At 42.3% G+C, this 23643-nt stretch overlaps 1 protein-coding gene across 12 annotated transcripts in view; it reads left to right on the plus strand.

Moving 5' to 3' along the window:
• Positions 1–23643, plus strand: part of LOC117438218 (CCR4-NOT transcription complex subunit 1-like) — a 100892-nt gene that overhangs the window by 68697 nt on the left and 8552 nt on the right. For 5 of the 12 annotated variants that reach the window (XM_034073706.1, XM_034073710.1, XM_034073709.1 and 2 more), the window contains 22 exons: positions 535–612; positions 927–1101; positions 2055–2185; positions 2740–3036; positions 5830–5970; positions 6073–6177; positions 6748–6867; positions 7392–7586; positions 9228–9370; positions 9950–10058; positions 10153–10322; positions 11425–11677; positions 13708–13956; positions 14562–14725; positions 15004–15121; positions 15569–15670; positions 15894–16067; positions 17427–17576; positions 19902–20082; positions 20502–20634; positions 20737–20871; positions 21016–22182. In XM_034073706.1, the coding sequence (XP_033929597.1) occupies positions 535–612; positions 927–1101; positions 2055–2185; positions 2740–3036; positions 5830–5970; positions 6073–6177; positions 6748–6867; positions 7392–7586; positions 9228–9370; positions 9950–10058; positions 10153–10322; positions 11425–11677; positions 13708–13956; positions 14562–14725; positions 15004–15121; positions 15569–15670; positions 15894–16067; positions 17427–17576; positions 19902–20082; positions 20502–20634; positions 20737–20871; positions 21016–21094 (3402 nt within the window). In that variant the 3' untranslated portion in view covers positions 21095–22182. Of the gene's footprint in view, positions 1–534; positions 613–926; positions 1102–2054; positions 2186–2739; positions 3037–5829; positions 5971–6072; positions 6178–6747; positions 6868–7391; positions 7587–9227; positions 9371–9949; positions 10059–10152; positions 10323–11424; positions 11678–13707; positions 13957–14561; positions 14726–15003; positions 15122–15568; positions 15671–15893; positions 16068–17426; positions 17577–19901; positions 20083–20501; positions 20635–20736; positions 20872–21015; positions 22183–23643 lie in introns of those variants that run through there. The other 7 variants (XM_034073713.1, XM_034073717.1, XM_034073715.1 and 4 more) reach the window with 4 other exon arrangements.

Below are 23643 nucleotides of genomic sequence, written 5' to 3' on the forward strand. Positions count from 1 at the left end.
GTAAGTGACAAAGCAAGTATGACACAAAGTAGATTGAATTTCATGGAGAGAAAGAAAAGGGATGACAGGGCTTGAATTGAAGGAGTTCTGTTTTGAGGGAAAGTACATGGCTTGTGCATTTTTGCAGTCTACGTCATGTGAGCTGAAATGCATTGTTATATTCCTGAACAGAACTCTATTGAGAAGCAGAAAGATGCCATTGAAGAGGTTCTAGGATGTATTTTTTTTGGGGGGGGGGTGTTGTTTTTTTTTTTTTTTCCCCATTTCTCTTTGACCCTGATCAGATCTTGTCAGTTCTGCTTGACATAGAAATGATCTCACAGAAGGACCAGGTCATTGTGTTTTTAGTTTAATGTTCAGCTAGCTTCCTAATCTAGTTCCAGTCAGAGTACTAAATGCAACCCTATTTGTAGCTGTACAAGCTTTTCTATGGCTGTGTGCACACATAGCTGTTTATATTTCACAAATTTCCAGGCTTAAGTTACCAAGACGATTCAAAGAGTTTATCGTGCTGCTTTCCTCTGTCTCTTGTAGGTCTTCAGGCCTCCAAATCCATGGACAATGGCCATTATGAATGTTTTAGCTGAGCTACATCAAGAACATGATCTAAAAGTAAACTTCTGTTTTTCTTTTCTATACCTACTGAGTGTGAGGTTTTCTTGACATATTGGTCAAGAGGGGTGTGTTGTGAAGGACCAGATTTCACCTCTCACTTTATCATGGGGAGAATTAGGTGTTGCTTAATTTGGTAGAACTTGGATGAAACTCTTCTCCTGTGAGGTCAGTATGCAAGATATTCGTCTAATCCTCAGACACTGTTAAAAGTCTCTAAAAGGCCTGGGGTTAGAATGGGAAGCTTGGGAATCGAGCAGCCCAGTAAACGTTTTGGGTATTGTGATGTAACCTAAACTAGACTTGTTGTGCAGTTGAATCTGAAGTTTGAGATTGAGGTGCTCTGCAAGAATCTTGCACTAGACATCAGTGAACTGAAGCCTGGAAGCCTCCTGAAAGATAAGGATCGTCTGAAAAATCTGGATGAGCAGCTATCTGCTCCAAAGAAGGACATGAAGCAGCTGGAAGAGCTACCACCCATAACAACTAGTAAGTACATCTGGAATCCAGAACTGCATTCTAGAAGTTCATATAAGACAGGTTATAGAATCATAGAATAGTTAGAGTTGGAAAGGACCTCAAGATCATCTAGTTCCAACCCCCCTGCCATGGGCAGGGACACCTCACACTAAACCATATCACCCAAGGCTCTGTCCAACCTGGCCTTGAACACTGCCAGGGGTGGAGCGTTGACAACTTTTTTTGGCAACCCATTTCCATGCCTCAGCATCCTAACAGGAAAGAATTTCTTCCTTATATCCAATCTAAACTTTCCCTCTTTAAGTTTTAACCCATTACCCCTTGTCCTATCACTACAGTCCCTAGTGAATAGTCCCTCTCCAACATCTTTATAGGCCCCCTTCAGATACTGGAAGGCTGCTATGAGGTCTCCACGCAGCCTTCTCCTCTCCAGGCTGAACAGCCCCAACTTTCTCAGCCTGTCTTCATATGGGAGGTACTCCAGTCTCCTGATCATCCTCGTGGCCCTCCTCTGGACTTGTTCCAACAGGTTATGCTACTACAAAGAAAAATGTGAAGCTATATATGCTATTGTAACATTGCTGAATGCTTGGGAGCATTTTTATAGTTTTGTGAAAGATGGGAAGGGAATGGAAGCCATCCTGAGGGCTAATTCTACATATGCTCTGTGTAGCTACTCTTTAGAAGGGAGCGAAGCAGGATGATCTATTAACAGGACATCAGGAGCTAAGCTGTGTCATAACAAATAGCTCTGTTAAAATGTGCTGAAGCTAGTTTGATACTAATCATTGGGAAAATGGAGAATAAACATTGCTTGATAAGTTTAGGAGGCTTCATGATCAAAGTGCAAAGCTTCTTGTTCACTTACTGGTTTATTGCTGGTTTAAATGAGAATCATACTTCCACTTATAAGCATTTGCTTTTCAGTAATGTTTCATTACAAACATTCTTGTATTCTACAGCTGCTTCTACAACTCCAGCTACCAGTGCCACTTGTACAGCAATGGTTCCTCCACAGCCCCAGTACAGTTACCATGACATCAACGTCTATTCTTTAGGAGGGTTGGCTCCACATATTACCTTAAATCCAACGGTAAGTTTTAGAGCTGATTTGCTTTGCTATAAAAATTCTTACCACCAGTGTCACCACAGATCTCAGCTGGTGGGAGCAGCAGTTTGTAAGTTGAAGTTATTGGAGAGTCACTTCTCAAAAGTAATGGAGTGGGTGCACGCTAACAAGTAATCAAATGGAGAACTTTGGGGATGGTTAGTAGTTGCATTAGCAATCTTAGATGGTCAAGTGATCTTTCACTGTGATGTTAGTATCAAGTTTTTTTTCTGGCAATAAGTGTCAGTTGGGATAGTTGCTCTTGGGGTTTAAGCTTAAAAGGAACTTCCATGCTCCCTTTGACCAGCCAATGACCTTGCTCTTCAGTTAGTCTTCGCATTGTGCAACTTTGGAAGAAAAATGGTCATATGTCCCAGTTATATAATTGTCAAACATTGTAATAGCTGCATGCTGAACATGGGAGTGCCATGCTGCAAATGGGCTATGACGGTAAACTTTAAAGTAAACTAGAATTCCATCTAACCTAAACATTCACAGTTTCTGAACAACTTTTTCTCACTTCCCTAACCCTTCTCCAGATCCTGCTGTTCCAAGCCCACCCACAGTTGAAGCAGTGTGTGCGGCAGGCAATCGAGCGAGCAGTGCAAGAGCTTGTCCATCCAGTAGTGGATCGATCTATTAAGATTGCCATGACTACTTGTGAGCAGATAGTCAGGAAGGACTTTGCGCTGGATTCAGAGGAGTCACGAATGCGTGTAGCTGCGCACCATATGATGCGGAACCTGACTGCTGGGATGGCCATGATCACTTGCAGGGAACCTTTGCTTATGAGCATAGCTACCAACTTGAAAAATAGTTTTGTTACTGCACTGAGGGTAAGAGCTGCATACGTCATCTGAAGCTTATTTCCAACTTACAGGACTGTAGACATCCAGCACTAGCAAATTAGTTCTCCACACTGCAGACTTGCTGATTAATTATGTGGTTTAACTAGTGTGGAGCTTAATTTAGTGGACAAAAATTTCATTACTCTTGTAGAACTACAGCAGAAAGACTACTGAGATTACAGTTCATGTCAAGCACTCTAAAGCCTGTAAAGTAGATCTTGCTTTATTACACACAAACTTCCCAACTACCTTTTCATTTTGTCAACCTTTTCTCTCCAGTCTGATCCCATTATGAAGCCTTGGAGTGCTTATCTTTCTGTGGGGTTTGAGGTAGAATAGAGTGGGAGGACAGAATTGATTCTGGGACCTTCTGGTGATGTCATGGATTGTTTCAGCATGCACGCTTGAGGCAGATTTTATTCACTTGTGCTGTTAGCAGATATATAAAGACTCTTCTGCACAGCTTGTGAATTCATTGGGTTTTCTAGAGGCTATTTTCAGGTCTCTTAATAAACAAAGTTTGAGCTGAAGTGGTGGCTTTACTTTCTTGACTAAATGGAACAGTTCATGACATGCTGTCCAGAACAGCAGCTGCTACCTAGAGTAGTTGCTGTGCTTACCATTGGTGTCAGCACAGACACAAGAGCATAAAGATATCTGAAAGATCAAGGCATATATCCTTTCAGGGATTTAAAAGAAAAGTAGTTCAGGGACTGCCTATCTCTTGGTTAAGGGCATGTCACTGTCTCCCATCTCATAGGGAGTGACAGTGCAAAGGACCTTTTGCAGTGGCATTGCTCTCTTGCATAGTAATTGCCTTGAGGGCAGGATTTAATGTTCTGAAGGGATTGCAGAATGTTACAGAGAACTGCATCTGCAAGTATGGGATGGATATTCCATGCTGTAACTCCCAGGCCTCAAATTACCCTTCATATACAGGACTTCAGGTAGCGTGATTGCTGAGATGAAGAGCAGGAAAAGCATACAAGTTAATCTTGTTCCATACATCTTAAACACAAGGATGGGAGTAAACAGTTTTAGTATTGCTTTGTTCGTGAGCTCAGCCAGTGACCACTGTTAGCACCTGTGCTAACAGTTTGGAGTTTGGGTGTCAAGCTGGTAACCATAAGGGAAAGTGCTGTTATCCTCTGATGGGGGTGGGGTGGATATTCCTTTGGTATGCAGTCTTACTGTGATTCATGCTTGAATCCTAGAATGGTTTGGGTTGGAAGGAACCTTAAAGCTCATCCAGTTCCAACCACCTGCCACAGGCAGGGACACCTTCCACTAGAGCAGGTTGCTCCAAGGTCCAACCTGGCCTTGAACACTGCCAGGGATGGGATAGCCACAGCTTCTCTGGGCAACCTGTGCCAGGGCCTCACCACCCTCCCAGGGAAAGAACTTCTTCATAAGATCTCATCTGAGTCTCCCTTCTGTCAGGTTAAGGCCATTCCCCTTTGTCTTGTCCCTACAGACCGTTGTCAAAAGCCCCTCTCCAGCTTTCTTGTAGCCCCTTTAGGCATTGGAGCTGCTCTAAGGTCTCCCTGGAGCCTTCTCTTCTCCAGGCTGAACAAGCCCAGCTCTCTCATCCTGTCTCCAGAGCAGAGGTGCTCCAGCCCTCAGAACATCTTCATGGTCTCCTCTAGACTCACTTGAGCAGGTCCACATCCCTCTTGCATTGGGGGCCCCAGAGCTGAACCCAGTAAAGTATCAGATATGACTACAGTTCAGACAAGGAGGTCCTTGGAGAATTCTGGTTATATCTTGGGTGGTATCCAAGAGAAGGTAGCAATGTGACAGTTGTGGAGGGAGAGTGAGCATAGACCAGTGTTAGAGCCAGGCATATTTAATGTGTACCCCTGAAGGACATGTGTAAGCGAAAGTAACCCAAGTTTTGTGGAAGACTTAGTGCTGTGTGTTGCAGTGCTTGCAAAATGTGACAAATGCTGTGAAAATGTAACATAATAGTCAATATTTTTTTATCCCTGAAGATCTGGTGTTGATACAGGGCCAGTTGTAATCCAATGAAGTTTTCTTTAAGGGGTAATTATAAAAACATTGTGTTGCAGAAAAAGTACTATACAAGACATCTAGAAATTGACATCTGGCTTATTTTGTGAAGTGAGTTAAGAATTCCTTTTCAGAGAAGTAGTTTAGTTCTCGGGGATTAATGAAAGAGGGATAGATCTTAATGGGCAAGCAAATCCAAGTAGATTGGATGGTTTGTTGCTTATGTATATTCTATTTCCAGTGGGAATTGCTGCTTTGCACCCTGGAAAGTAAGTCCAACTGTTCAGGGTTCTCTTAAACCAGACTCCAAGAAGGAAAGAAGAAAATCTGTATCAGAAACGGAACCCACTGAAAAGGGTTAGGACTACTCTTCCATTTAGTGATGCACCTTTGTATCTTTTGATTGCAACATAGGAAGTGGGAGAACTTTTACACTCTGATGTGAGGTTTGTTTTTCCTGCATTAGCATCTATCATAGGCGCATCATTCCAAAGCAGAGCTTTATGTCTGTGCCCTGGAGATAGGTTGGTGGTGAAGATGGAGAACCTCCTGCTGTGTTGTTCCTTGTTTGAAAGTCTTTGCTGTTGTCTTGCCTCCATGTTTTAATCAAAGTTATGCAAAATGAAATTTACTGTTGTATATTCCATGCAAAGAGAGTGCATTCCGAAGAGCATTCCTTTTTATTGCTTATGTTTGGTACAGACAATGGTGCAGATTTTAAGGCTATTAATAATATTTACAGCCTTCACTGATGATTGTGGTTTTCAATAGGCAGCCTCCCCACAACAGAGGGACATGATAGAGCAGGCAACAGCCCAGATAGCACAGGACAACTGTGAGCTGGCCTGCTGCTTTATCCAAAAGACAGCTGTGGAAAAAGCAGGCCCTGAGATGGACAAGAGGCTTGCAACTGTAAGTATGGGACTGCTGCCTTTTAGAAGCATTATGTGTGCTCATATACATCCAGACTCAGTGTCTAAAAGTCAGTGTGGTGTTTGGGTTTTTTCCTCACAGGAATTTGAGCTCAGAAAACATGCTAGACAAGAGGGTCGTCGGTACTGTGATCCTGTTGTGTTAACTTACCAGGCTGAGAGGATGCCAGAACAGATCAGGTTAAAGGTGAGGATATTAACCAAGCCACACTGATGTGGTGGTTCTCCCCCTCCTGATAATCAAAAGTAGATGGCAGTCTCAGTTGAGCAATCCTGTATATTGCTAGTTTTGTCTACTAGTGCAACTATTAGTTTGATTAGTAATGGAAAGGCATGAATATGTTGTTCTGCAGTGAGTGTTCATTTTCCTCAGTTCCTTGAGGATGTTGGAAGTCCTGTCTCTTGTGCTGTACTGTTCCTTTCACTGAAAGATGACTAGTCTATTTCATTGTCTTATCTCATGTTTTCTTCCCTTAAAGGACATATCTTGTGCTCTCAGCAGAGCATTTCTTGTGTGTTAAATGTGCATGAAACTGCTGTTCAGTTGTTCCTTCTTCTGGGAATGTGAGTTGCAGTTGTAGAGAAAAATCCTCTTGTTAGAAGGTGTGGCTGAAGACATAGGACCTCAGTGCAGAGCAGCTGAATCCTACTCAGTTTAAGAGTGTGACTGAGCAGCTACCTGTTACACAAACTACCCTAATTTCTTATGTGCCACTGTTTAACAATGAGGTTAATGTCTGTTCATTTCATTGCAAAGGTTGGAGGTGTGGACCCAAAACAGCTGGCTGTTTATGAAGAGTTTGCACGCAATGTCCCTGGCTTCCTGCCTACCAATGACTTAACTCAGCCCACAGGATTCTTGGCTCAGCCTATGAAGGTAGAGATTTTTTTAATTAATTGGTTTGTGAGTAGTACTATAGCCCTGTTGGTGAATATTGTGTCCTTTGCTAGAAGCATAGTAAGAATCAGGCTTGGGAGTAGTGGCTGTAAGATGCATTAGTTTTATGTTGCTATTAGTTTAACATTAAAACATCCAGTCTTAAGGGGTTGTAATCCAAATTGGGACAAGATCTGCAAATTGTAATTACCACATGTAGTTTCAGTAGCAGTGAAATATTTTATTCAAATCCCATGTTACTTTTGCAGGAAGGTCATGGATGGCAACCATGGATTTTGAGATAACAAACAGGTTTTTGTATGCATTCTTGGTCTTATGGACTGCTGGAATTGTTTGCTAGTTATTTCCACCGTTTAATTTGCTCATATTTGTGTATTTAAAATCCCAGCATAACTAACCACAGTACTGTAGAGGTCTAAATTCTGGATACCGAATAGCCAGTTAGTATTTGATTTCATAAATATGATCCTTGCAAAAATCACTCATTCCCACTTTCTCTTAAGCAGCAAGCTTGGGCTACGGATGATGTAGCACAAATCTATGACAAATGTATGACAGAACTGGAACAGCACCTGCAGTCCATTCCACACACCCTGTCCATGAATCCTCAAGCTCAAGCATTGCGCAGCCTCTTGGAGGCTGTAGTAGTAGCTCGGAACTCTCGAGATGCTATTGCTGCACTTGGACTACTGCAGAAGGTGAGTGTTAGCAACTCTTTTCCTGTAACAAGTCATCCAGAGTTTATTACTCATCTCGCTTGTGGATTGTCTTGCTGGTGACTGTGTACCTTTATGCATCCTGTGGAACTTGTTTGGTGAACAGTACTAAGCAACTTCTGTCTTTGGAAATTCAGTAAATAAAATTGGAAGAGGGTCATGGTGTTCATTTGGTGGCCAGGCTGCTGTGGAACGAAGCAGGTACAGAATCCTGGGACATAGTTTTGTTCAGATGGGGCAAGTAGAGAGCTATTGCACTCAGGAATAGTCTTTGATTTCAGGATGATTTGGAGGCTAAGACAATGTTTGAACTGTCTATGTGGGTAGATATTACTGAGCATAGGACTGGATTTATAGTGGTACACTTGGGGATTGTATTTTGCAGTAACTGATAAATGAGTGTGCCTGGTGGGTCATTCTGCTCCTCTGAAGGACAAGGAGAAAATAAAGGGAAGGCAAGCTGACTTGTTCATTCAGATTATGGCAGTTTAGTAGGGAAAGAAAAGCCATGTGCACAAGCAGAACAAAAATAAAAATCACTACTTCCTATCAGCAGGCAGCTGTCTAGCCACTCCTGAAGCAGGGCTTCAGCACATGGAACATTTGCTTGGGAAGGCAAACATGGCTATGAATGCCCCCTTTTGTTCTCCTTTCCCTGAGCTTTTATTGCTGAGCATGATGTCATATGATATGGAACATCCTTTGATTCAGTTTGGGTCAGCTGTCCTAGCTGTGTTGCTTCCCAGCTTCTTGCCCATCTCCAGCCTACCAACTGGTGGGGGAGGCAGGGTGGGAAAGAAAACCTTGATGCTGTGCAAGTGCTGTTCAGCAACTGGCAAGACACTGGTGTGTTATCAACTGTTTCAGCACAAATCCAAAGCACAGTACCTTATGGGTTGCTAGGAAGCAAATTAAATCCATCCCAGCCAGAACTAGTAGACTATACCAGGCGGGGAGTGTCACAGTGAGTTCTGAGCTGGTATCTGTGCCTGATTAGTAGTGCAGAGTGTAGTGACATGTGGAGAAAAAACCATTTGAGGAAAGTGGAAGGATGTGGAGCTGTCTACCTGAGGATCCAAGAACAGTGGAGGAACACAAGTACTGAAAGCTGGAGGGAAACTCTTTATTCTTGGCTGGTAGTGCTTGTTACCTATTAAAGGATCTAATCCTGACTAGGACTTGCCCATCTAAATTGTGCCGCCCCTGTAAGACTCATCTTCCATTTGCTATAGACTGGTGCAGATGCATCTCAGAGCTGACCTCTGGCAGGTTCTACAAATCTCCTTCCATTTTATTTTTCATGAGCCATGTGCAGAATTGCTTGTGAGGAGGCATTTACTTAGAGAAGCTGCAGCACAAACTAATGAAACCTTTCAGACTGGTGCATATATAAAGCCAGTGGGGTGTAGAGAAGCTTGTTTGTGGTAGGACAGCTGAGTGCAATGAACATGTTGATGCCATAGTAGCTGGTAAAATCTCACATAGTCTCATTAAGGGGTCAACACCATCACTAAATTGGTTTTAGCAAATCTGAATCTTCTGGTGATAACTCTTGCTGATGTAATTTGCAGAAGATTTGGAAGAGGACTTGTTTCCTCTGCTCACAGGTTGCATTTGTTCTAGGCTGTAGAAGGCTTACTGGATGCCACCAGTGGGGCAGATGCTGACCTTCTGCTTCGCTATCGTGAGTGCCATCTGCTTGTGCTGAAGGCTCTGCAGGACGGTCGTGCCTATGGATCTCCGTGGTGTAATAAACAAATTACTAGGTCAGTTATGAGACAACAGGAACACTGATGTAGCTTTCATCAGTTTTTGGGAGTTCCTGTGTTATTCTGAATCTCTTGCCTGTTAAGATTTTGCATTGCTGCAATTTGGACAAAAATAACTAGCTTTTTTGCCAAAAGTAACTAGATCTTCTGATAATGCTGCTTCATCTAGAACATGATAGGAATCTTCAATGGAATTAGACATTAGAAATGCTTCGGGGGGGGGTCCCTTATTTTACAGAGAATCTCTGAGCTGTCACAAACTATGTGACATGGCATATGCCTGCAGCAGGAGCACTGATGTTTCAGTGAGGTAGCTGTGCCTCTTTGTCCTCAGAAGAGAGGCTGCTTCTGCTGAAGCTCTTGAAGGGCTGTTGTGACCAGTTGTGCAGGGCAACAAATGCTTGAGGCTGATGGCTGTTCTGAACTCAAACATTATCTCAGAGAATGCTCTAGAAGAGGCTTCTTTTGGAACCAAGTAATTAATCATGGTGAATGGTAGTTTCTGAAGTATTAGATTTGAATTGCTTCACTTAAGCTGTGTTAAGTACACTTTATAAAAGCAGTCCAATTTTTCAGGTGCCTGATTGAATGCAGAGATGAGTACAAGTACAATGTGGAAGCTGTGGAGCTGCTTATCCGCAATCACCTTGTTAACATGCAGCAGTATGACCTCCACTTGGCTCAGGTAAAGGGAACCTGCTCTTTTGTAGGAGAATCGTAATGGTCAGTCCACTGCAAAATTTGTGATTGAACTTTAATTTCCTTTTTTATATTGACAGTCAATGGAGAATGGCTTGAACTACATGGCTGTGGCATTTGCCATGCAGTTGGTAAAGATCCTGTTGGTGGATGAGAGAAGTGTTGCCCATGTAACAGAGGCAGATCTGTTTCACACAATTGAGACACTCATGAGGATTAATGCTCATTCCAGAGGAAATGCCCCAGAAGGGTGAGATTGAAACACTGTGCAATATATTACTACTTGTTCTCATTTATGATTTGAATATTATATAGACAGTGTCTGAAATCATACAGCTATAAGTTTTCTCCAGGGCTGCAGTCCTGTGTCAAAGCTGTTACTCAATGTAATTGTGCTGATTTTTATATCAAAAAATAGAGGCAGCTGCAGCATCATGGCAAGCTGAATGCTTGATCAGGAAAATCCTTCTATGCACTGTGCTCCAAAATACCATGATACTGTGAGAAGCTTCATTGAATTCTTGCCTCATCTCAAATTTAGGCAAAATTTTGATGTGTTCGGATGTTCAGTATCTAGTTGTTAATATGCTTATTTGTTAATCACAAGCAGTTAATCAAATTTAACAATCCTATTTGCTTCTTTAGACAATTTTGTTTGGAGTCTGCAAAGTAATCATCCACCAGTCTTGTGTGGCTTGTGTATCCACCAGCAGATAATTGGGCAGCAAATAGCCACTGCATCTGGAAGTACCTTTGGGACTTGCAGGCCTCCTGTTACTAAGGTGGAAGCAATTGCTGCTGAGTCTGAGGAAGAAATTGATTGGAGCTCGGAGAACTTGGGATTTCTGTGAGAGCAACCAGCACCTGGTGCTGGTGCTAGCAGTGGCTGCCACTACCAACACAACTGCTAATGGGAGGTCCTGAAACAAAAGTCCTTTAGCCTGCAGTTTGGTTGCACTGTCTTTGCTGTATGACTTGACTTTCACTGCAGCCAAATGTAGTGCCCCAGCCAGGCTGTTTAACACTGACAACTCACTGTCTCAGAGCATTTTAGGGCTTCTGAAGCCTGCAAAAGTGAAGTTATTTCTAGTACTTGTGGTGCTTTGTTGCAGCACACTACTGGATAAATTTGAGTGGAACTTCAAGGCTTGGATGATTTCAGAGTTCCTTCTTTCATCATAAATGTATCTGCATCCGTGACTTTTCTGCTCTTCCAGTGAGGACTGAAAGATATGAAGATTTAGTATAAGAAATAATTTGTTTTCTTTCAACTATATTTGACTGAGCTTTCTGGTTCCTGCACCTTCTGGGGGAGGAGATATTCTAACTCAGTTCTTGCTCTGTTGTGTTAGGTTACCCCAGCTGATGGAAGTAGTCCGATCAAACTATGAAGCAATGATTGACCGTGCTCACGGAGGTCCCAATTTCATGATGCATTCAGGAATTTCCCAAGCCTCTGAGTATGATGACCCACCAGGTCTGAGGGAGAAGGCAGAATACCTACTGAGGGAGTGGGTGAACCTCTACCATTCAGCTGCAGCAGGCCGTGACAGTACCAAAGCATTCTCTGCATTTGTTGGACAGGTAGAGCTTTTGGAAAGAAAGGTGCTTTTTATTCAACATCAGTAGGGTGTGATGCCCTTTGTTTTAAAGTATCCTTTTGAAACTTTCAGGTGTATGGCAATTGACTATCAAAATTTTGCCTGGTTTTGATGGTAACGTTCTGCAGAAACTCCTATCCTTCACGAAATTGTGCTCTTCAGATACTGTAGCAACAAGTTGTCAGTTCAGTTTTGGGTTAAGTTTGGTGGGAGAGCTTCAGCTGAGAGAGTTCTTAGGAATAGTTCTGACATGCTCTGTGTAATGAAGCTTTACTAGTGTTGCTCCTTATGGGTAACAGGTAAAAGCTCCGACAGCCTGCAGAAGGAAATTGCTACTAAATAGAGTTGCAAGTGAATTATTTCAGACCATGTGAACAAGGGAATCCTTATTCTTACTGGAATCATTCATTAGAGTGAGAAAAAAAATTGAAACTTCATTAGCTAAAGAGGTGCCTAAATTTTTAAATGGCCTCCAACATTTTTCTCCAGGACACCTTAACAGCTGTGGTGAACAGCACACATCTGCCTTCCAGCTGTGACTGAACAGGAAGATGCCCTCAGTAGCCAAACAAGTGGTACTAAAATCCCTATATATTTGCAATCATCATCATAAAACTGTCTTCCAGGCAGCTCCTTGACTGCAGCTGTAAGGAAGCCCCCGACTTAGTGTATTTACAGTGTTTTCTCAGTTTTCTGTTGGTCTGACTTCTGCATAGTGTCTTTTTGAAATGTTTTCAATGGGTCTTGTGTTAAACTCACTTTTTAAAAATAAATTTTACCTCTTCATGTGACCTTCCTCTTTTTATACCTTAAAGTATGCTTATAAAACATACTTCAGTATAGTGTACTCGTAATGCTCAATGCAATTTTGTCCTGCTTCACTCTTATCACAATTGTTTGCTTACCTTTTGTACATACTTGATCAGATTTGAAATAGCAAATGCAGTATATCAAAGTGCAGTGTTGATATATAATTTTTTCCTTACAGGCATTAGATATGGGGTTTTTTGAGGAATATTTTGTGATAACTGTTAAACAAGATCTTGTTACTGAACTTAACCATAATTTTGGCTGCTTAAAATGTGTTGCTTTCTTTGCACTACTCTTTAGAACAAGGAGCATAGAACTTTGAAGGCAGATACATGAATTCCTTTTCTAAAACAAAGGTTTCTCCAGAAATAGAAGTTCTCTAAGAGTTAGCTGTTATACTGTTTATACAGCTTTGTGTCTGTGCAGTAGGATTTTAGAAGAGGCTTTATTCAAAACACAGAGGTTTCCTGCAATGTAATTTATTTCATTTTGATGGCTTTAATACTACAGATGATAAATAAAAAAAGTCTATTTAAGGTGTATGTTACTAAAAACAAACCCAGATGCAAAACAAACAAAAAAGCCTACCCAGTCTTTCTCTGCATGTAATGCTCCTGTAAGGAAAATTCAGTCTCCAAATGCAAATGGTTTCTGCAGTCTTCTGCTCCATCCCTGGTAGTGTTCAAGGCCAGGTTGGACATTTGGAGCAACCTGCTCTAGTGGAAGGTGTCCCTGCCTGTGTCAGGGGGTTGGAACTGGATGAGCTTTAAGGTCCCTTCCAACCCAAACCAGTCTGGGATTCTATGTTGCTGCAAAGTAGTGATGGTTCCTGAACTAGCAGCTGAAGTTTGCCCTGAAGGCCAGAGACTGAACTGCTACTGCCTCTTGCTGACCTTCATGCAAGGTTGAGTGCTGGTGACAGAACTGATACTGAAACAGGTTCCTCAGCTATGATGATGGTTGAAAAGAACCTGGATCAAAAAGACTATTTGGGAGTAAATGCCTTCACTGAAACTGTGTTGCCACCTTCATATTGCCTTGAAAATACTCATATTTGGGAGGAGTAGCAGTGATAGCTTTGCTACTCATCTCTCTTTAAGAGAAGGGTAAAAATTGTGCCATGCAAGGTGGGTTCTTTGTAAAGTGTGTGTTGTTTGAAATAAGTTGTCGAATGCACTTTCTGTGGTTATAGTTCTGTTTTTTTTTTTTTCTTTTCCTGGATAGATGCACCAGCAAGGAATCCTGAAAACTGATGACCTGATCACCCGCTTTTTCCGCCTCTGCACTGAAATGTGTGTTGAAATCAGCTATCGTGCTCAGGCTGAGCAGCAGCATAACCCCACTGCCAACCCCACTATGATTCGAGCCAAGTGCTACCACAATCTGGATGCCTTTGTGCGACTTATTGCACTGCTAGTAAAGCACTCTGGGGAGGCAACCAACACAGTTACAAAGATCAACCTTCTGAATAAGGTTGGGAACCCATTTTGTACTTCTTGCATTTAAAGTGCAGAATTGGGTGTGCCTTTGCTGATTAATGTGAAATGTAGACCTTAATGCAGGCTACTGCTGATGGATCAAATTGAGGACTTGATAAACTGTTGAGTTTATCAGGAGCATCAGGATGCCAGGTGGCTTTCTTGTTCACAAAGAATTCATATCAAAGAAACCTGAAGCTCACCTTTGTGCCCTGAAATGAAAAAGTCTTCTGCTGTTGTTTTGAGGCATTAAAATTATGCTTTAAAGTAGTTGATTCCTGGGTGTCTGCCTTGATTTTGTGAGGGCCTTGCCTATACTCTTACACTACTGTTTATGGCTAGGTAGTCTTAGGTAGCTAAGGTATCCCAACACTGCCCAGTCAGTCATTGTAGCCCATGGACAGGGAGAACCAAGTATCATGTTTGAGAGTTGCTGATACAAATTATATTAATTTTCAGAACACTGCCAATAACTGAAAGTTTTGGTTCTTGTTAGAATCTGCAGGTTTTTTTTTTTTACCTGGTGGTTAAAGTATTACCTGTAGGTTGACTTGCAAAGTAATTCTTGCTGTCACCACTGACATGCCTTAATCTCTCTAGGTCCTTGGTATTGTGGTGGGAGTTCTTCTGCAAGACCATGATGTTCGGCAGAGTGAGTTTCAGCAGCTTCCTTACCATCGCATTTTCATCATGCTGCTGTTGGAATTAAATGCTCCTGAGCATGTGCTAGAAACCATCAACTTCCAGACACTCACAGCTTTCTGGTATGTATTTGAGATTGGCCACAGTGCTCATTCTTTCCTCGTAGGATCAAGATTTTTTCATCCAAAAGCTATCTCACTGTTCCTTTGTGGTGGCTTAATCACATTTGGAGTAACTGGTTCTCCTATGTACTGTCTACTTGCTTGTTTTAAGGAAGATGACTGGTAAAACCTAGGAGGCTAAAATGCCTTGCTTCAAGGGCTATGTATGTTCTCCTTCAATGTTATGAAAAGTAATCTTATTGCTGTGCACTTCTAACCTGCTCTAACTTTTCTTTCAGTAACACATTTCACATCCTGAGGCCTACAAAAGCTCCAGGTTTTGTTTATGCCTGGCTGGAACTGATCTCCCATCGGATATTTATTGCAAGAATGCTGGCACATACACCACAGCAGAAGGTGTGGCTGCAGTTTATCTCTTCTGAATTAAAAAGCTCACACAGATGCTTATCTGGTGTGGTGCTGTTTCACATCTCTTGTAGTGTGCTAGTAGCATAGCTGTTCCATGTTGTTGTCTTCCATATTCAGAGTCACCTAACTGCATGGAGGAGAATCTTTGTGTCAGTAATTCACCCTACAGCCCATAGTTTGAAGTTAATAAACATGCCTTTGTCAGTCTGGAAGAGCTGTAGTCCAGCCCAAATACTGTTGACCCAGAATGGCATGTAGAGTGTTTTGGAAACACCCGTAGCATACAACGCACAGCTAAAGCTGTGCTGCACTCACTGCTAAAGCTAGCAGTGGGGCATAACTCTGATCCAGGTTTATGAAGACCAATCAAATTATGGTTTTGAAGTTAACTGCTCTTCATTGCACATTTTCCATCTGCTGTTTTTCTCTTGGCAGGGTTGGCCTATGTATGCTCAGTTATTGATCGATCTCTTCAAGTACTTGGCTCCTTTCCTTAGGAATGTGGAACTTGCTAAACCTATGCAAATTCTTTACAAGGTAAGAAAAAAAAACCAACAAACAGCTAATAGATGCTGCTTCCAACCAAAGTGGTATGAAAGTAGAGGTGTTCTGGTAGCAAAATAGTATTTATTGTGCTTTTAGAATTTATATCTTAAAGTTAAGTGCAAATCCAGTGTGAGATAGAAACTGGCTAGCCCCCCCAGATGAATTTCTTCCTAGGATGGCTTTGCAAGCTCTCTCTCATACTGTATTTTTTCAGGGCACTCTGCGTGTGTTGCTGGTCTTGTTGCATGATTTCCCAGAATTTCTTTGTGACTACCACTATGGTTTCTGTGATGTGATCCCACCTAACTGTATTCAGCTAAGGAATCTGATCCTGAGTGCCTTCCCACGGAACATGAGGCTTCCAGACCCTTTCACCCCCAATCTAAAGGTGGGACTCCATTTCATGAGTATGATAATGGGAAGCTTTAATGCTCTAAGTACTCTTAATTCTTTTCTTTCTTGTGGAGACTGTGGAATTTTGGGAACCATTTAACTGATACTTGAATTAATGCAACCATTCGGATGTTAACGGGTAATTGGAAACATACCAGCTAGCAGAACAGTGGGTTTTTGTGTTTTTTTGTTTTGTTTTTTTTTCCTTAAGCAGGTAGGTTTCAGTTATGTTTGTAACACTTAATGTTTTGTACACAGAGCACAATACAGGCTTGTCTTCATGAAATCTGTTGCAGTTGGAAGCATAAAGCTTGCCTCTTTCTATATGGGTTTGTTGGCACCCCTAGACACTTAGCTCACTTGCAAGGTCTGTGCAGGTTCAACCTGAAAGGACAGGCTGGTGAGACTTGTATTATATGAGACCTTCCCCGAGTACCCAGCTTTTGCATGGGAAACCAGAGGGCTTTTCTTTTCCCAAAAGGAGACTAGTTTTATGATGTTCCTAAATCTGGCAGGCATACCATGTTGGAGCAAGAGCATCTTTATCGTTTTCCTATCTCATTTGTCACTAAAAACCAGATTACTTAAGCAGTCTTTGTGGTGTTGCTGTTGAAAGTTCAGATGACAGTTCCTGCCTGTTTTGTTCAGCTCATGCTGAATTGTACAGTTTGTGCTCCACAGGATGTGTGGGGACTGGAGTTCAGTTAACTAATGGTTGAAGAGCACTATGTAATTGCAAATACTTTTGTATTAGAAACATAGATTCCATCTTATCTTGAAAATAATGAGATAAACTACATGCCTCTTGCATAGTGAGGAGAGACTTTGAGAAGTGTTAATGTTACCTAATTAAATCTTTGGGCATATGCCAGGCTCCTCATCATGGAATGATTAGAAGCAAACTTTCTCACACTGTTAAAGCATTGTCCTATTATTCTTCCTTGTCTGAACTGTGCAGGATGATGGGAGCAAAGCTGCAATACTTAGTACTTCTTGAGACTGAAGAAGGCTGTTCCTGACTTGTGTGGATGTTGATACTTTCTTAAACTACCAAACAGTCTTGAGTGTAGATAGGGAGACTTCAGAGGCTGCAATTGAATTCCCCTGTGGCCCTCAACCTTGACTTCTTTTATCCTCTACTCTCCATTCCTTGAGATGGTCATCTAACAGGTTTGCACATTAGAGACCAAGTTTCCTCTGGAATCTGCAAAAGCCTAGTGTTTCCTTTTCATTGCTGGTAGGAAAAAGTGATCAACAACAGTAGTTGATGTAATAATTACTTACGGATTTGCTTTTGCAGTTTGTCCCTTTAGAGATTACTTATGGTTTAGCTGACCAGGTTTTCTCTCCACAGGTAGACATGTTAAGTGAGATTAATATTGCGCCACGAATACTCACAAATTTCACTGGAGTGATGCCACCTCAGTTCAAGAAAGACTTGGATTCCTATCTCAAAACCCGCTCTCCTGTCACTTTTTTGTCTGACTTGCGCAGCAACCTACAGGTAAGTGGTTTTTGAGGATGCTTAATTCAAATAGCATGGGACAGATGATTTCACTGCCTGAGTCGCCTTCCTTCTTTGCAGGAATTTTGTTTGGTGTGTAGCAAGCATGTGTTCCAGGCAGCGGTAAAGCCCTGTGAAACGCATAGGGAATGTTGACTTTAAGGACCCTAAAATGTTTTAATCTTAAAGCAGATGGTTTTTATCTACATGAGCTGCCAAATGCTTGTGGTGAAAATGTAAGGTTGTTTCTTCCCTTTGCATGTCTCCAGTGTACAACCTTGCAAATCTTAGTGAAGACTGTACTTAAAGCTGCTTGCATCAAGCTTGCTTGGGTTTTTTTTTTGGTCTTCAACTTTTGTGTGATGAAGAATCTTGTGGCTTCTATCATGACTCCAGCACTGCTTACCCAGGCATTGTCTGAGTTTCAACAGTGTTTATGGAACTTGATTGAATCTTTTTAGCATCTGATTAAATTTTTATTCAGAATTGATTCATTGTTCTAGAAATCTGTGAATCTGCATGCTAATGCCTTAGGAGTTAAAGGCAAATTAGATAAAGGCCAGCTCATGCTTCATACATCACAGGGCTTGGCTTGCAGTAGACTTCATGCCTGGAGTTGGGCTTACTCAGAAAATTGCTCATATGGAAGCATTTGTATAGGTGGTGTGTGTTTCAGCCAGCCTCTGGCACTGCTGGTGAATTCACGTTGCCTTTGCCTTTTGACGGAGGCACAAAAATTTGTTCATTGGGTCTGTCAACACGTTTTTAATGCTTTTGATTATACACACACACGCACACGTAGATGCAGGAGTCACGGACAACGCGGAGACGATCAATGTGATCAAGCAATTGCCAAAGTTTATTCAGATACAGTGCTCCTTTTATACCCTTACACCCTTAGGTTTCTTATGTAACAGCCTTGGATACTGAGCTCTAATTGGTTAGTCTAGAGGTTACTACCGTTTACAAAGCTAATGTTTATAACTTGTTATAATTGCAATTAAATACCTTACTCTAAAAATACAGTGGGAAACTACAACCTTGGCAGAGATCATTCTCTGCACGTTTTCAGTGGAAAATTACAGAGGCCTAACAAGACAATTGACCTTGCTTATGACTGCTAAAAATCTTACTTTACAGTAACAAGGCTCAGGGTATCGGGATCTCTCACTACGTGGCCTTGGCTCTTTAAGAATTCCCCCCCACACACACACACACATATATATATCATCATAGAGTCATAGAATGGTTAGGGTTGGAAAGGACCTTAAGATCATCAAGTTCTAACCCCCTGCCATGGGCAGGGACACCACACAGTAAACCATGCCATCCAAGGCTTTGTCCAGCCTGGCCTTGAACACTGCCAGGGATGGAGCATTCACAACCTCCCTGGGCAACACATTCCAGTACCTCACCACCCTAACAGTAAAGAATTCCTTCCTTATATCAAGTCTAAACCTCTGCTGTTTAAGTTTCAACCCGTTACCCCTTGTCCTATCACTACAATCCCTAATGAATAGAACCTCTCCAGCATCCCTGTAGGCCCCCTTCAGATACTGGAAGGCTGCTATGAGGTCTCCACGCAGCCTTCTCTTCTCCAGGCTGAACAGCCCCAACTTTCTCAGCCTGTCCTCATACAGGAGGTGCTCCAGTCCCCTGATCATCCTCGTGGCCCTCCCCTGGACTTATTCCAACAGCTCCACGTCCTTTTTATGTTGAGCAAACCAGAACTATACACAGTACTCCAAGTGAGGTCTCACGAGAGCAGAGTAGTGTCACGATCACCTCCTTCAACCTGCTGGTTACGGTCCTTTTGATGCAGCCCAGGATACAGTTGGTTTTCTGGGCTCCAAGGGCACACTGCTGGCTCATGTTCATTTTCTCCTTGACCAACACTCCCAAGTCCTTTTCCGCAGGGCTGCTCTGAATCTCTTCTCTGCCCAACCTGTAGCTGTGCCTGGGATTGCTCCGACCCAGGTGTAGGACCTTGCACATGGCATGGTTAAACTTCATGAGGTTGATATCAGTCCATCTCACAAGCGTGTCAAGGTCCCTCTGGATGGCATTCCTTCCCTCCAGCATATCAGCTGAACCACACATCTTGGTGTCATCGGCAAACTTGCTAAGGGTGCACTCAATCCCACTGTCCATGTCACTGACAAAGATGTTGAACAAGACAAAAGGATAAATGTTAAATTGAATTTGTGGATGCCCTGTGTTATTTTCTGTATAATCAAGAGATTTGAATGCTGTTGTTGTATGTACTGTACCTTTGGTTGCTGAAGCAATATAGACTGTTAATGCTTTTTCTGTCTTTCCTATTAGGTATCAAATGAACCTGGCAACCGCTACAACATCCAGCTGATTAATGCCCTGGTGCTCTACGTAGGCACTCAAGCTATTGCGCACATTCACAACAAAGGCAGCACACCCTCTATGAGTACCATTACTCACTCAGCTCACATGGACATCTTCCAGAATTTGGCAGTAGACCTGGATACTGAAGGTGAGCTGGAAATGCTTCTATTTCATGAGATGTCAAATTTAACAGTGGATTATCTGTTGGCACTATGAGAAATACAGGTGGTGATTTTACGTAGCTGCTAGGGAATTCACAGCAAGTCATGCTATGTTAGAATGTTCAAACCAAATGTTTAGGATATTCAAGGGAATGAGAAATAAGTTTAATGAAGAGGAATTGAATTCTTTCTGCCACATCAAGTGTTGGGGTGTTTTTTTTATGTTTTTGGGGGAGGATGGTTGTTGTTTTTTGTTGTGTTGTTTTTTTTTTATATTATCAGTTGGCTTCGTTTCTTGTACCTTTGTAATGCATTCTCACAAACCTTCATCTCAATACTAGCTGCTGCTTATTTCTTTCTGCATGTGTGTAAGGGAGACCATCTGTACTCTCTGTTTCTTCTGTAGGCCGGTACCTTTTCTTGAATGCAATTGCCAACCAGCTGCGATACCCCAACAGTCACACCCACTACTTCAGTTGCACTGTGCTCTACCTGTTTGCAGAGGCCAACACTGAGGCCATCCAGGAGCAAATCACTAGGTGAGATGGAAGGTGTTTTGAGTGCCAGCATCCAGCTTTTTACTTTCCTTCCTTTTGTGTTGGTTCTTTTGAGCTCTAAGTGGTTTTACGTTTGGATTTCAGGGTTCTCTTGGAACGACTGATTGTAAACAGGCCTCATCCTTGGGGTCTCCTTATTACTTTCATTGAGCTGATAAAAAATCCAGCATTTAAGTTCTGGAACCATGAGTTTGTTCACTGCGCCCCAGAAATTGAGAAGTGAGTATAAGTTAACCACAAAATTAACTGAAACTGTATATCTGAAGCAGGGGCTGAGTTGCACTATGAGGTTTTGGTGCTTCATAGTGGAAGCACCACTTGCTGCCATAAATGCATCTAACACTGCTTTGCTTCTGTGTCCAGGTTGTTCCAGTCAGTCGCACAGTGCTGCATGGGGCAGAAGCAAGCCCAGCAAGTGATGGAAGGGACTGGTGCCAGTTAGATGAAACACATGTCATGTTGTAAGTGTGCCAGCCTGGGGATCCTCATCCCATCAACTGACAGAAGACTCTGTAAGACTCCTCCTGATCTTCCCAGCCCCCTTGATTGGGTAGACACAACCAATCCTGGGTGAAAGTTGTTCTAAAAGTTTCAGTCATTCAAAAATGTTCCAAAGTTTTAAACCATTTTTTTTTTACTTTTGGCCAAATTCAGACGATGCTGTGAATATCATTTTGAACTAGTGTAAGTACAAGGAACAGAAACGTTTGTCTGGACTTCTGGGTTTGTGCAAATTGTGTAAAAGGCAGGTGGGTAACTGGTGCCTGTCCAGTTTTGTAATAAAGGGGCAGCTGCTGATGCCAAGCACTTGTCTGGAGCAGACCTCCTTGTCCTGATGTTCCCAGACTCCCAAAGAATATTGAAAAGCTAGTTGTCATATTATATAACTTATTTTTCTTTATGTGGATGGGGGACCTTTAAATCACTAAGTTGTTTTATCAAAAAAAAAAGTGGATGTGTTTGGAATGTGGGAATACTATGGAACATGGGAAAGGGGGAGGGGAGGGGGTTAAGGTTCAGTGTTGCTTTTTCATCAAATGCTGATAGATAGCAGGAGAGTACCTCCTTTCTGTTGAAGATGACACCTCAGGCAGGCCCTTTGGGAGAGGGTCAGCTGGCTTTAGTGAAGAAACCAGGGACCAGGCCTATAGGTTTTTTGTTGTGGGGGGAGTTTTTTGTGGTTTTTTTGGGTTGGTTTTTTTTTTGAGAGGGGGTATGTTTATTTGACACCTGTAAATTTCGGAAGGTAGGGGGGTTAAATCTAGACCTTTTCCCACCCTCACACCCCATGACCACACATTTTAAGTTAGCAAAAAAAAAAAAAAAGAAAAGGTAAAAACAAACAAACCCCAATAAAACAAAAAATCCCAAAGGCCTAATGCAGCCTATTTTGTAAGGACTTTGAATATTTTATAAAGTATTGGTCTATGTGTTGTATTTTGTAGCCTTTCTAGTTCTTGGGCTTTAGTTCTTCCACTTCTTGTATGTATGTATGTATACTGTAGTTACACATTAAAGTTATGAGACGCACGTGCCACTGTGCTTATTCTCTCCAGTTCCATCCTTCCTGGCCAGCTGGTCTTCCAAATTCTGTTCCACCCATCCAAAACCTGTGGTTTTCCAGTGTTTTGCCCTGTCTATTGAAAGCAGCTGGGTTTTCTAGGTGAGGTCTAAGGGGACAACAGTTGGGACTAGATAGTAGGGTCTTGCTTTGATGTGCAAAAGGGAAGGGCAGTTGTGTGGAGAGAGAAATATCTTAGCTGCAAGATCAGGAGCAGGGTTTGTCCCTGACACAGTTGTGCTAGAAAGGATTGTGCTAGCAGCAGAGGGATGCTGAGCACAAACAGCAGCTCAGCTTCATTTCTAATGACTTGTACCCTGCTATGATATTCTCTTCAGCAACGATCTCTACAAAGTTGCTAGTTAGCTGGAATAAGGATAGGTGGCTTCAGTGTTGCCAATACTACAAAATCCTGTGCCTCACAGCTTAGCAGATACTAGGAAACAGTTTCACTGATTCCTCTTTGGATAACACAACTAGTTTGTTAAAGCTAGTTGGCTGCTAGTTTTAAGAGAGGAGAGGTCAGGATTTCCAGCTCAGGTTTAAGTGATTGTGTACTTGGTGTGCTTTACCTGCAGAGCAAAAACCAGCTCCGAGGGACCATGGAGCCAGCTATACCAGGGGACTGCAGCTCAGGGAGGATTCTCTTCCTAAGACCTGTTTCTAGGTGGTGTGTTTCAGTCACTGGTGTGTCAAAGAGCAGTTTCTTGCCAGTTCCTACAATTTCCTGGATTTTTTTTTTTTGATCTGGTGTTGCAAATCCAGCTTGTTCCTCTTCCTGTATTGGATTAGGATACAGAGAATTACCAGCAACCAGTTTTTATCTAGACTGGATGCTATGGGACTTTTTTTCCTGCCATTTATCTCTAGCAAACCTTATGCAGAGCTTACTGACTTGTCTAATGACTCAAAGCTCAAAAGTCTCTCTTGTTCTGTACTAACACTGCTGTCCATGGCTGGTTCCCTTGAGGCTTTAAGAACTGCTAAGCTGGTGTAAAGAGGGGGTTGGAAGGTGGACAGGACTTAGCCAGGATCCCAGTAATTTGAGTTGGGCTGGTAGGATAGAGGCTGCTATACTTCATACCCTCTCTTGGCAGGTAAGGAACCTGCAGCTGGTTAGCATAAATCATGCTCATGCCCCTACCAGCAGAGGCCCTGAGTATAATTCATGTTTAAGGAATGAATACTGACCTTTTGAACCACTGTGTATGCCTAGTTTGAAATCCAGTCTGCTGTAGGGAGAGAAGTAGCACCAAGGCAGCAGGCTGGACTCCAACTAGCCAGTGCATTGCACCACTCTACAAGGGGAATTAAACAAAGCTACCCTGGGTACTGTGAAATCACCCTGGCCCTAAGCAGTGCAAGTAGGGCTGTAGCTGATCTTGATCTACACAAGTACAGTTTGGGTTTTTCTCATTTGCAATACTTCA

This window comes from Melopsittacus undulatus, assembly GCF_012275295.1.
Source record: "Melopsittacus undulatus isolate bMelUnd1 chromosome W unlocalized genomic scaffold, bMelUnd1.mat.Z SUPER_W_unloc_2, whole genome shotgun sequence".
Lineage (NCBI taxonomy): Eukaryota > Metazoa > Chordata > Aves > Psittaciformes > Psittaculidae > Melopsittacus > Melopsittacus undulatus.